The following is a 13,107-nucleotide window of genomic DNA, read 5'->3' as shown; positions in this document are numbered from 1 at the left end:
ACCAAATATTATTTCCATAAGTGGCATTGATCAGCACACGTTTAATTGCTGAGGGCAGAGGGCAAGTGTCGCCTTCTGCAGATGTCACTCACCGATGCAGGCGTGGACCCTCACGGACAGCTGTGTCCTTAGGATGATGCTGTGCTTCTTGCCCCGCCTAATGGAGACAGGAGACAAAACGTTCATGTGCATCAGAAGGGTCAGCAAGAGGGTACCTACCTACTGTCCTTCAACTTGAAGTTCTGACACCCCCACCTGGAAAAGGTTGCAGATAAGCAAGAACCTACACAGAACAGGAATCTATCTATCCCGAAGTCATGTGATATCACAGGGCTTTACGGAAAATAAAATAACAAAGGTCGACTGTGGGATCGGCGCACACACTGCATTGCCAAACCCGGTCAATGCCACAGAGTTGCGTCTACTCATGCCTGACCATGTTGGGAAATTTTTTACATCCGTGCCCATGAAGTGAAATCCCTGGAATGTAGCAGCACAAATTTGCTCGATCATTCCCATGGCTATTTTTGCATGGTTTTCAATATACAGAAAGGACACACATAGTGGGGTCAGCGGAAAGAGGTGCTTTGCCATGTATCAATTCAAAACCGGTAGGTTTTCCCTTTTGCTCTTACAGGAAGACAGGAGTTGTGTAGAGAGAGCGTGTAGGCCACCTGTTATCAGGAATGCCACTTTACACCACACCTTGTCTCATCCCCACCTCCTTTTCATTTTATTATTTTTGAGGAAGAAAAAGAATTGCCCCTCCCCAGTTCCCATTCCATAAGTGCTCATCTCACTGTCACAGAGAAGGATCAAAGCCCAGTGCAGGGGAGAGAAGACAAACGGGGGAGACCAGGAGTCCTGGCTACTGGGGACAGCAAAGGCGTTCAGGTCTGGAGAAGGGGAGAAGCCAGTCGACAAAGGTTCAATGGAGCCATCCAACCAGCACGGGAGCAGGTGGCCAGCAACCTACCACTCTGTAGACCAAGCTCAGTCCTCCCCACCAGGGCATCAAGTAGAACTTTCTCACAGCATTGGAGTTCCCACAGTGGCGAAACAGGATCCACAGCGTCCCTGCAACGCCAGGATGCAGGTTAAAAGGATCCAGCATCGCCACAGCTGTAGTGTAGGTCACAGCTGTGGATCCAATCTGATCCCTAGCCTGGGGACTCCAGATACCATGGGATAGCCAAAAAAGGAAAGGGAAAAAAAAGTCTCACAATGCTTTCCTGCTTCCTGGTTTTGTGGTTGTATCGGAGGAGGGGACAGAAGTCTCTCCAGGGCACACTTAACATTGTCACTATAAAGTCACAGGAATTATACTACAGTACTGGAACAAGTGTATTTTTGTTGTTGCTTCATTATTTTTTTATTTTTATTTTTATTTTGTTTCCCCAATAGATTATTTTTTTCTACTGCACAGCAAGGTGACCCAGTTACACACACATGTATATTCTTTTTTCTCACATTATCATGCTCCATCATAAGTGACCAACAGAAAACAAGTGTATTTTTAACTCTTCGGACTAGTAAGAGGGGAAAGTACAGTTGCAAAAATGCTTTGGTTTTGGTTTGGTTTTTGGTTTTTTATTCTTTTAAAGGAGAAAACACCACGTGCATAGTCCCACGGAAGCTCACAGTAGCCTCAGAGCTGGCAGCTCTCCCGGGAGGTGACAAATATGCATCCCGGGTTCCTACAAAGGCTGACAAGGCGCTTTTGCTATGTGCCAGGCACTGGTCTCAAGGGTACACAAATACACAACATTTGCCCCATCTTCAGAAGATAAGTCAGAGATTCCTGTGAACACAGCCTTCTTCAAAACTTTCTTCCTCACACACACAAAATCTTTTTCTCCTCTCTCGACAGTCCTGATTGACACTCCTGTGCTGTTGACACTCTTTCATGCTTGAGACCACACGAGGAGGAAAGTTCCCATTAAGTGTGTTGAACTGAGCTAACAGCCTTTTGTGGGCACTGCCAGGAAAGGTGTTCTGGGCAGGGGCAGCACCCACTAGGTGTGTAGCTTAAGTGAGCAGGGGGCTGAGCTGGAAGCAAAAACCAGTGAGCCCCTGAGAGCAGCCGGACCCGAACTATTAGAAACAGCAAACCCTAAGTCCTCAAATCTGGAGGATTTTCTGCAACACATGTTATCAGCAGTTAGGAGTCCATAATAAACACCAAATGAAGAGCAGACAAAATACATGATTTGGATGTGCAGGGGGGAAGAAGCACAGGATGGCAGGAGAAAATATTTCAGAACACCATAAGCTCTGGAGAAGTTCAGAAAGGGCCCATTGATTGCTCCACCTTTTATCTTCAAACCCCTGTGAAGTTGCATTTTGAGGAAGAGCGTCAGTTTTCCCAAAGAATCCCCTAGTCCCATGATCGTGAGGGATGGCAGGCACCTGCATGAGAACTGGGACAGTCTTTCTGAGGAAGCCACGCAGGCCCACCATCCCGAAGGTATCATCTGGTCTGTGTTCATACACTGAGAAGCCAGGCAGTCAGATTGGTTAAGTTAAACCCTAATTGAATTTCAGAGTGCACAGAACCAAAAAAAAAGGCCCCCTCTTTTATTTTTTTGTGTCTTTTATCCTTTTAGGGCCGTACCAGCGGCATATGGAGGTTCCCAGGCTAGGGGTCTAATCGGAGCTTTTGCTGCTGGCCTATGCCACAGCCACAGCAATGCCAGATCCAAGCTTCATCTGTGACCTACACCACAGCTCAGAGCAACACCAGATCCTTAACCCACTGAGAGAGGCCAGGGATCAAACCCACAACCTCATGGTTCCTAGTCGGATTCGTTTCCACTGCACCACGACGGGAACTCCAGGCCCACTTTTAAGTAGTTTTATCACTTATAATTCCTCTGCTTCAATATTTCCACCTCCTTCCCTGCCTTCCCCTGGATACAAAATCCTAGGATGAAAGAAACCTGAGTGGAATTGGGTACCAGAGGATGTAGAAGCCCACTAACAGGGGATAAGGGTCCAGATCCCAGGAGTCGAGTCCCTGGCAAAGAAGGGGGCCCACCAAGGCAGAGGGAAGGGGGTGATGAGTGCAGCCAGGTCCACAAAAGGAGTCCTTCGTCCCCACCCCCAACTCCTGCTTTGTCCCACCTCTGATGTACATACCTGTACTGTGCCCATTTTGCAGATGGGGGAACCAAAGCTTGTGCTAATGTTACCTGCATGAAATCATGTGGCCAGTGGAAACAGACCTGGGCTGAAAGCAGTGTCTGACTCCACCGTCCACCCACAACATCCTGCCTTTTGTTGTACAAGTGCCTCACTATAAAACCTTCGCCAGCAATTTCTAAGGATGAAAAGCATCCAAGGAGTCCCCACTGTGGTCCCATAGGTTAAGAATGCCTCTGCAGCAGCTCGGGTCACTGTGGAGGTGTAAGTTTGATCCCTGGCCCATTGCAGTGGGTTAAAGCATCCAGCATTGTCACAGCAGCAGTGTAGGTTGCAGCTGTGGCTCAGATTCAGTCTCTGGCCCAGGCACGTCCATATGCCACGGGGGGAAGCCATTTAAATAAAAAAAGTGGAGTTCCCATCGTGGCGCAGTGGCTGGCAAATCCGACTAGGAACCATGAGGTTGCAGGTTCTGTCCCTGCCCTTGCTCAGTGGGTTAACGATCCGGCGTTGCCGTGAGCTGTGGTGTAGTTTGCAGACGCGGCTCGGATCCCTCGTTGCTGTGGCTCTGGCGTAGGCCAGTGGCTACAGCTCCGATTCAACCCCTAGCCTGGAAACCTCCATATGCCACGGGAGCGGCCCAAGAAATAGCAATAAATAAATAAATAAATAAATAAAGTGTCCTGGGTTTTTTAAGGAACTGGTTTAACCTCAATACTAAAATCAAATGAAAGAGGACATAAAAAATTAAGATGGAAATAACTAAGAAAATACTGGGAGTCCAAAATAGGAAATACATGAGTATAATAAAATAAGACCAAATAAGGTTTATCCTAAGAATTCAAGAATTACAAGAAGTCCACGTTTTATTTCCCCATATCAAATATCAATGTATAGACACTCATCATAAGGGTCTTTAAATTTGAAAGCATCCCCTCCTTCCATTGCTATATTTTGAAATTGGTTAATGTTGATTGTTCTGTATTTCTTTTGTATGTGCCATCTCACTGCTATCAGTGATTCCAAAAACCTTTTGGCTGATTCTTTTGGCTTCTTTTAGGGAAATAATCATTTCATCCATTTAAAAATAATCATTTCATCCCCACTTTTCTAGCATATACATGTCCTTGTCTTCTGTTCCCTGGCTAAAACTTTCAGAGGAAAATTAAATAATCATGGGTATACTCTGCCCTGCCCCCAATGGGATACTATGTCAATCTGGGTTCAGAAAATAATAATCATAATAGTTGCCAACATTTATGGAATGTTGGAGTTCCCGTCGTGGCTCAGGGGAAACGAACCTGACTAGGAACCATAAGGCTGCAGGTTCAATCTCTGGCCTTACTCAGTGGGTTAAGGATCCAGTGTCGCCAGGAGCTGTGGTCTAGGTCGTAGACACAGCTCAGATCTGGTGTTGCTGTGGTTCTGGCGTAGGCTGGCAGCTACAGCTCCGATTGGACCCCTAGCTTGGGAACCTCCATATGCCATGGGTGCGGCCCTATTAAGACAAAAAGATGAGAAAAAATTTTATGGAATGGTTGTCATGTGCCAGATGAGGTTCTAAGTACATTATAAAGATTTAGTCTTCACCACAGTTTCATGAAGTAGGTAACATTACTGCTATTTTTAAAGTGAGGAAATTGGGGCCCAGAAGAGTTATGCAACATAGCTGAGATCACACAGTTAGAAAGGAACAGAGCTGGGACCCAACCCAGGCCGTATGACCCCAGAGCCGGCTCTCCAACCACCTCCCTGAAGCTGCCTTCAAGATAGGTGTTCTTTCACCCAGTCCCTCATTCCACACATGCTCACTGGTGACCAACAGATCATCAGCCTCAAGAGAGCAACACAGAGATCCTGCCTGCCAGCCTGCCATGCTGATTTTGGACTTAAGACTGCAACACTGGAGTTTCCGTTGCGGCTCAGTGGGTTAAAAACCCAAGTAGTATCCCTGAAAACTCTGGTGTGATCTCTGGCCTCACTCGGTAGGTTAAGGATCCAGTATTGCCACAAGCTGCAGCATAGGTTGCAGCAGCAGCTCTGATCTGACCCCTAGCCTGGGAACTTCCTTATGCTGCAAGTGCAGCCTTAAAAAGAAAAAAGACTGCAACATCAATTCTTACCTAAATTTCCAGCCTGCTGGCCCACTGGACAGATTTCAGACTTGCCAGGCCCCCTGATGGCATGAGCTAATTACATGAAGTAAATCTCTCTAGATAGACTAGATAGATTAAACTAGATTAGGCTAGATGGACAGATAGAAATAAGTCATTGTATCCGGTTCTATTTCTCTGGAGAACCCCAAAACAAACTCTGATATCTGCCTTCAAGGAGCTTCCATGGTTCAAAAGCAAAATCTGTGAGAAGCATCACTGTGCGTCCACTCTTAACCTGTGAGTGGTCCTTTGCTCCCCCACATCGGCTTGTTGTACCAGTATCACCGCTACCCCTCCTTCTCAATCCGTCTGTTTGCAGCAGAGTGAAAGGAGAATCCACTAAGTACTAGAATTGGGTGACTTTACCAGCAGCAAAGGCAGTTTCGTTTGACCTAAAGCTCCCCAGGGAGATTCAGATTCCATTCCTATCAGTGAAGCCACTGCCTGGCAAACATCACAGGCCCCAGAGACCAGCCACAGCCAATCAGCTGCCCCCACCCAAGGCCACTGCTACCCAAGTGATGAGAGGACCAAAATAGACACTCAATTCAGGAGACTCCAGCCAAGGCCACTGGGCTAGGGTCATGATGGCACTATCACTGAAGGAACTTTCCAAAACATCCTGCTTTCTCAGAATACGTGAGAAATGGACAATACATTATCTACAATAATGTCTATGGCCCTGGGAAAAAGATTCAGTTTAACCAAATAAGCTGTAGAGAAACCCGTGCATTTCAGTCCTGCCCTTGTTTCTCCATAAAATATTTTTATAAGAATAACATATAAAGTCTTTGTAAAATAAGAATAAATGCTTTCACTATTTCATTGAGAGCCAGGGAGCCAAAGGCTCAAAGATTTTTTTCTCCGCAACCAACAGCAGAATCGATGCCCCCAACACTTCCTCTACTCAAATGAGAACTAAATTATGATTTCGGTCAAGGGAAGAAAACATAACATTCGACAAGGCAGCAGAAGCTGAGACTAGGACTCTGCAGCAGTTGCCCCAGAAATAAGCTTCCTCTTAGTAAGCTTCTAGAGTTGGGAGGCTTAGCCAGTACTCTGCTGGAGGGATGAAGAAGGATTTGAACCAGTCATCAGCTAGTAAAAGGACAGCACTAGCTAAGATTAATTTGTTCTGAAGCTCAAAGTCCAAGAGGGCTATATTACTACCCTACATTAGTATAATTAGTTACCACGACATTCATCTCCAGATGCATTCTGGTCTCCCTTGGAGATGCGAGAAGTGAAAAGCGCCAACTCTGTGATCCTAGACAAGGTACTTAGCCTCTGTAAGCCTCAGCTTCCTTGTCTGCAAAAAAGGATAATATGCTTTGGGTGGCATAGCTAAGAAACAAAGATATGCCATTTACTCCTATTTTCTTCTAAGAGTTCTATAGTTTTGGCTTTTTCCCACGTAGGTCTCTCCTACTGGGGGTGGGGAGGAATGTCCGTTCACCCCATTCACAACTCCCAGCTCCTATACAATCCTGCTACCTCTTCTTCCATCCCCACATTCTCTCCCTAACCTATCTCCATCTGCCTCCACTCCACTACTCTTCCGCTTCCTCTCTCCCCGAGGACACCTCAAATCTCCTCCTTGCTATACCCTGGCCTTGCCTCGGTGCTCTCACATCTTGACTTCTCTGTGGCTTAGGGTTCTTCACTTCCCTTTCTTAGAAATTTTCTCCTTGCTGAAGCAGACACTGATGGTGACACCTGATACCCATTTTCCCCTTCTGCCTTATAAAGAGAATCTGGTTTTGTTTGGGGTAACAATGTATCCATCTAAAACCATATTCTCCAGTCTCCTTGGCCACCAAGATGGACCATGTGACCCAGTTTTCTTTGGTGAACTGTAGATGGAATTTGCTGGTGGAGGTTCTGGAAAAGTTCATTAAAGGGGGCAGACCCTGCTGGCACCAACATTTGCTCCTCACTCTTCCCATCTAAGGCAGGGACCACTATACCCTCAGCAATAGATATAGAGGGTTAGCTGCACACAAACTCACGATTCATGGTACGATCATAGACCTAAGTTCTGGCCAATGGCATTTGAGTGAAAGCAACATGCACGAGGAATGGACGTGGACCTCCTCTGTCCACTTCCTTCTTCCTGGCAGCTGGGAGGCAGATGAGAAGGTAAAAGCTAAAGCAACCACTCTGGACAGAGATGGAATTCTCCTTTTGAGGATGGTATCGCTGCTCTACCAGTCTCAGGGAAGACTGCAATATTTGGATGTTTTACACAAGAAAGAAATTCTAGGGGAGTTTCTGTTGTGGTGCAGTGGAAATGAATCCAACTAGTATCCATGAGGATGCGGGTTTGATCCCTGGCCTCGATCAGTGGGCCGGAGATCTGGCATTGCCGTGAGCTGTGGTGTAGGCTGCAGAGGTTCGGATCTCATATTGCTGTGGCTGTGTCGTAGGCCGACAGCTAGAGCTCCAATTTGACCCCTAGCCTGGGAACTTCCATATGCTATGGGTGGGGCCCTAAAAAGCACACACACAAAAAAAGAAAGAAACTTTTACCTTTACATTTAAACTACCATAGTTTGGAATCTCTTAGTTACATCAGAGAAAACTGTACCCTAACCAACACATGACTTGCTTCTCCGATGAAACACTGGAGGGAGAGCAGCCATACTGTAACGAAGATGAAGCATGAAAGATGAAAACTACATCCTCAGAGCAGCAGAGTAGAAAGATAAAAGAAGCCCATGCTCCTAAGAGCATCTTGTCATCAACATACAATCCTCAAAACAGCCTAATTATGCACTCCTTTTTTTTTTAATAAACTTCATTTTTATAGAGAAGTTTTAGGTTTTCAATTCCCTCCTGGCAAAGCATCAACCCCAGTCTCTCTGGTCCTTGATGTTTCTCACCTGGCTCTCAGGCCAATATTTCTCACCTGGCCACCTCACACCTTGAACATGGCCTAACACAGCCTCAGACTAACACGTATAAACCTCTTCCCCCGCCCCACCTCAAACTGCCCCTGCACCACAACCTCACTGCTTCTCTACGTAGCCCACCATGCGCACACTATCCAGCTAATGTCCTGTGTCCATTCTATCCCCTGTCCCCCCCCCCCCACCAGCTCAGGTTTGCAGATTCCTCCTCCTCCCCCACTGGCCCAGGCCCCAGTCCATCTGCCTTCTTCAGCCACCAGGTTCAGAACCCGTAGGACACTCCCCCACAGTGGCCCCACTGACTGCAGCCTCCCAGCTCAAGGTTCTGTCCACTCACCCCACCCTCCCTATCACTGGAGGAGGTCTGTGAGGGCTCCCTCCTGGCAGGTCAGTTCTCTTCTGACTCCAGCCCACACGTAAAGCCCAGTATCCCCACAGGGCTCCCCCACTCCTACCTGATGCCGCCTTTGTCCTACTGGACAAGCTGCCATTTGAAGGTACTTACTAGATCCAGGCCAATTCCACTGTCTACTCAGCATGGACGCTCACTCATCTGAGCATTTCCAAGCCGCTTTCTCCCAGGGTATCTGGAGGCACCGGCCTAGCGCTGACCCAGAGCAAGTGCCCAGGGACCTCTGGGCTGTCCTGCTCAGCTCAGCTCAGCATAGAACTGTCCCCTCCACCCAGAGCATCTTTAGTTTGAAAAAGGCTGGTCCTCTAAGCCCTGTGACCAAGCAGGGCTTGGTTGTCTAGTCTGAGCCTCACACAGCACTGAGAAGATGGGAGACCCTTCATCCTTCCATGATTTTCCAAAAGAGCCCCCGACAACAACACACCTGCACTCCTGGCTGCAGGTGATCCCTTAAGAAGAAGACGGGTAGAGAAAAGGGAGGAGGGAACCCTCCCATCCACACCCTCACCTGAATCTCTCTTTTGTCAAGGACCTTGTTTGTTCATGGTTTGGTTTGGTGCTTTGAGTTTGGCAAGTTTTTAGATTTAGCTTTAAAATCTATTTCAGGTGATTTCCCATTCTACCAGGTCCAGCCACAGAAGAAACCCAGACAAAAATGGGACTGGATGGGGTTAACCTGGGGTTGCATCAGACAGTAAGAATTCCTTCAAACTTGACATTCTGGAATGCAAAGAACTCTTTGAGCATCTGATGAAAAGCTATGAAACCCCTCTCCACCCCCAAAGCCTGCATACTCACAAACTGCTGAAATCTCAGGAGTTCACGAACACCCCCCCACACACACACACACAAACACACATGGATCCTTGGGGCTCAGGAGCTGCAGGCTGAGAAGTTAGGTGTCTGAGAGTCAAACTGGAGCTCTCCCCAAACCCCTTGGTCCCTCCAAGTTCATCCACTGCAAGGCTGGCAGGGTCGGGCCCACCCAGGGGAAGGCCTCACACATCCTTCATTTCTCAGCCAAAAGCCCACCCCCACCCCCCGGAGGCTCTCCCCACTCCCACCATACAGGGTTTCATCTGCCTTTCCCCACCCCGACATAACACTGTGGGGACAGGAGTGGAGGTGGCAGATGAGGAAACTGAGAAAGAAGCGCTATCTTTATTTATTTATTTAGTCTTTTCTAGGGCTGCTCCCATGGCATATGGAGATTCCCAGGTTAGGGGTCTAATTGGAGCCGTAGCCACAGCAATGTGGGATCCAAGCTGCGTCTGCAACCTACACCACAGCTCACCACAACCCCGGATCCTCGACCCACTGAGCAAGGCCAGGGATCAAACCCGCAACCTCATGGTTCCTAGTCGGATTTGTTAACCACTGAGCCACAACGGGAACTCCAAGAAGCGCTAGCTTTAGCCCAAACCTCTAGTGCAGGCCCAGGGGGAGTTAGGCTGAGGAACAGGTGAGTGCCCTGACTTACCCAAGGTCAGAAGCACCCGGGGATGCCACGCTGCATCCTGCAACCATACCAGTCCTCACAACATCCCTGAAGCCCCGTGCTTCTCAGGCCCGCTCTTCCTCTACTGAATTCCCACCCATTGCCTCTCTACCTTTGCAAACCCACTCCCTCCCCTTTAGGGCTGACCTCCAAGCCCACCTCTTCCTGAGACTTCCTCGGGCACCTCCACTGTTTCCATGCAGAGACAGTGAAGGTGGGAATAAGCCAAAAGGTCAGAAGTCAGGTGCTTAGGGAGGCAGAATCTGACCCAGCTCTGCCCTGTGGCAAGGCTCTTTGATTTTCTGAACTAAAACAATAAGATTTCCTAGCAATGGACGGGCACAGGCCCCTCCTGGTCTAAAATCTGATGACCGTCTTTTCAGTGTAACATCTCCAATTCTGATCATAATTATAGTAAGAGCTACAAGTTTTGAGTTTGTATTAAACGCCGGGAACTAGCTTCATATTTTAGATGCATTGTCACATTTTGCCTCACAACCTGGGGAGGCAGTATCATGACTTATATCCCCACTTACAAGGACACTGAGGCTCAGAGAGGTGAAGGCACATCCCAATGGCCACACAGCCATGAGATTAACTGCAGAGCCTATAACCACTGTGCAGTGCAGCTCTCTGCTATGCTCCCCTTGGGTACCAGAGACCCTGTTGGGATCCCTGCTGGTCCCAGGAGGGAAATAGGATTGGATGGTACTATCATCATTTTATAACGAATTTTATAAACTCCTATCAGAGGTAACATGGCTTGCCCAAAATCAGCCAATGTCACGGTCAGGAATAATAACCCCAGGGGGCTTCGGTTTCCACTGCACCCTGCGTGGCTGCTAATTTCTTTGGCTTTGGAAGGCAATAAATAGACCTGGCTCTTTTTTACTATCATGATAACTGCTTTGTCCTTTGACTTTTGAAGGTCTTTCTCCTCTTCTCTGATTAGCTATCATCTGAGTGGTAATTCTAAATAAAGCGTAAGTTAAATTTCAGTCCTGACATAAAAGTGCTGAGTAATGGACAAGAACAAAGAAACCAACTCCTCCACAAGGAAAACTCCTTCAGAACACGCTGTATGAACACCGCCACCATCTCCACACAGCCTGCCACCGTCTTCATTAAATGGCCATGACATGAGCAGATACTGTGCTATAATTTACACAAAGAAATCAAGAGAACAAACAGTTTCCTTTGCCCTTTTCATGCCTCAAAAGGGCAATTCTTAACTAGGAAGAAATTATATTTTAACTCCCATTTGAAGGAGGCAGGAGTTCTCAGGCACACAGATTTTGCCAAAGGCCATGTTTCTAGGAGAGGACCTAGGAGGGACACTCAGTGCAAGTGACACTGCAGATATGCCCAGACACCTGCCACCTGTGCAGGAAGCCTCTATCTGCACACTGCTTCCAGCCAGCTCTTAGGAATTTGCCATGTGCCACCAGGGCTCAGTGGTGGTGAATGACCTGGGGACCACCAGGCTGACCTGGCAATGCAACGAGGCAGCATCCTGGCATGTCTTCTGCAACCCAGGCCAGGGACAGGGGGTCCCCCACCAGAAGTCAGTAGAGGTGGCTTCTTCACACTCTTCCTTCTTTCTTTCCACAAAGGGGAGCGACATCCTGAGGAGGTTCCAGAGGATAAGGGATGGGTCCCACAAACGAAGACAATTTTGAAGACATAAATCCCACTCTGGGGTGAGTTAGGGGCTACCTTCCCCCCCTCCTCCCATTTGCAGTTTCCCATGTCGTAAGTCCCCCCTTCTCATCTTGCTATAACTCATTTCCCCAGCACTCCGTGCCACAAGGGTGCAGAAGTGTGCTGAGAGGGTGCAGAACTGCAGGCAAGGCTGCAGCCATCAGATGGACCCATGGCCAGGTGATGACTCAGAAGGGAACAAAGTGAGAAGATAAGCCCAGGATCCACCGTGCAGAGTGTGCAGCAGGCTCCCTGGCTCTTCAGGAATATTTGCGAAGAACTTGCAGCATCTGGACACCAGTGTTGACAGTGCAAGCTGCAGTGTCAGGGCCAGGTGACAGAGCCACCCCATGGTGGGTGCTGCTTCACCTACAGCCAGTGTGTTGGCCTGGAACCAAGGATGCCCTTGCGTGAACCAACCTCATGTCCCCACAGGTGCAAATGTCCATCCTCAGTGGAATCAGAAACTCCAGAGCTCCTGGAATGGCAGAGGAGTACAGACTTGGGAATCAGTCACATCTGCGGTCAGATGTGGCTCCACCACCTACTGGCTCTGCCTCCTTGGATGTGTAATTTAACTCCTGGCCCTCAGTTGACCCAAATGAAAAATGGACACCATAAAATCCAATCCCATGTCTGTGACTATTAAGTAAACGAACTATTATTAAACATACCATAATTAAGGTGCCTAACTCAATGGTTGGCATAGCAGGTGCTCCATAAAAGTTATTTCCTTCCTCCCTCTTAACTCTTGATACTGTTGTCTAATATAGTAACACATTTTTTTCTCAGCTGCCATCTCCAAATTAGCCAAGTTTTGATAAGAAAGAAAAAAATGTCAGACAGGTCATGGTCTTCAAGCGCACCACCGCTAGAGACATTTTTTCAAATTGGCAATGATCTCCTCATTACATTCCTGGGATCTGTTTGATCAGTGAGGCATGAAGTCCATTCCGTTAGACTGTCATCCAGCCTGAATGCTGACATCATCCATAAAAGGATGTCATTGTCAAAGGAACAACTACAGCGATGGAATTTCCCCAAATTTCGGCCTCATAATGTCAGATTTTTTTAAATGATGATGAGTAGAATCTGATGTGACTTAACAATGAAACCTCCCACATGTGTACAGCCTATGGCCATCTCCAGGGTCTTTCATGGTCCTTGGAACCACTCAGGAGACAGGAAGGGTATCTATTCCCAGAAAGCCTGACTGATTCCTACCAAGGACTCTGATCTTGGTGCTCATGTTCATGCCGCTCAGGAATCCATTCTGGGATCCCGCCATTT

The 13,107-nt window shown here is 47.7% G+C and overlaps 1 protein-coding gene across 12 annotated transcripts in view; it reads right to left on the bottom strand.

The window, feature by feature from the left end:
• The window catches only part of FHOD3 (formin homology 2 domain containing 3), a 549,164-nt gene that overhangs the window by 465,384 nt on the left and 70,673 nt on the right, over nucleotides 1–13,107 (bottom strand). For all 12 annotated transcript variants that reach the window (XM_021096278.1, XM_021096273.1, XM_021096274.1 and 9 more), the window contains exon 3: nucleotides 93–157. In XM_021096278.1, coding sequence (XP_020951937.1) covers nucleotides 93–157 — 65 coding nt within the window. The remainder of the gene's footprint in view (nucleotides 1–92; nucleotides 158–13,107) is intronic.

The sequence above is a fragment of the Sus scrofa genome, chromosome 6, assembly GCF_000003025.6.
Source record: "Sus scrofa isolate TJ Tabasco breed Duroc chromosome 6, Sscrofa11.1, whole genome shotgun sequence".
NCBI lineage: Eukaryota > Metazoa > Chordata > Mammalia > Artiodactyla > Suidae > Sus > Sus scrofa.
The sequence above is the reverse complement of the archived record's forward strand: the minus strand, read 5'-3'. Positions and strand labels throughout refer to the sequence as shown.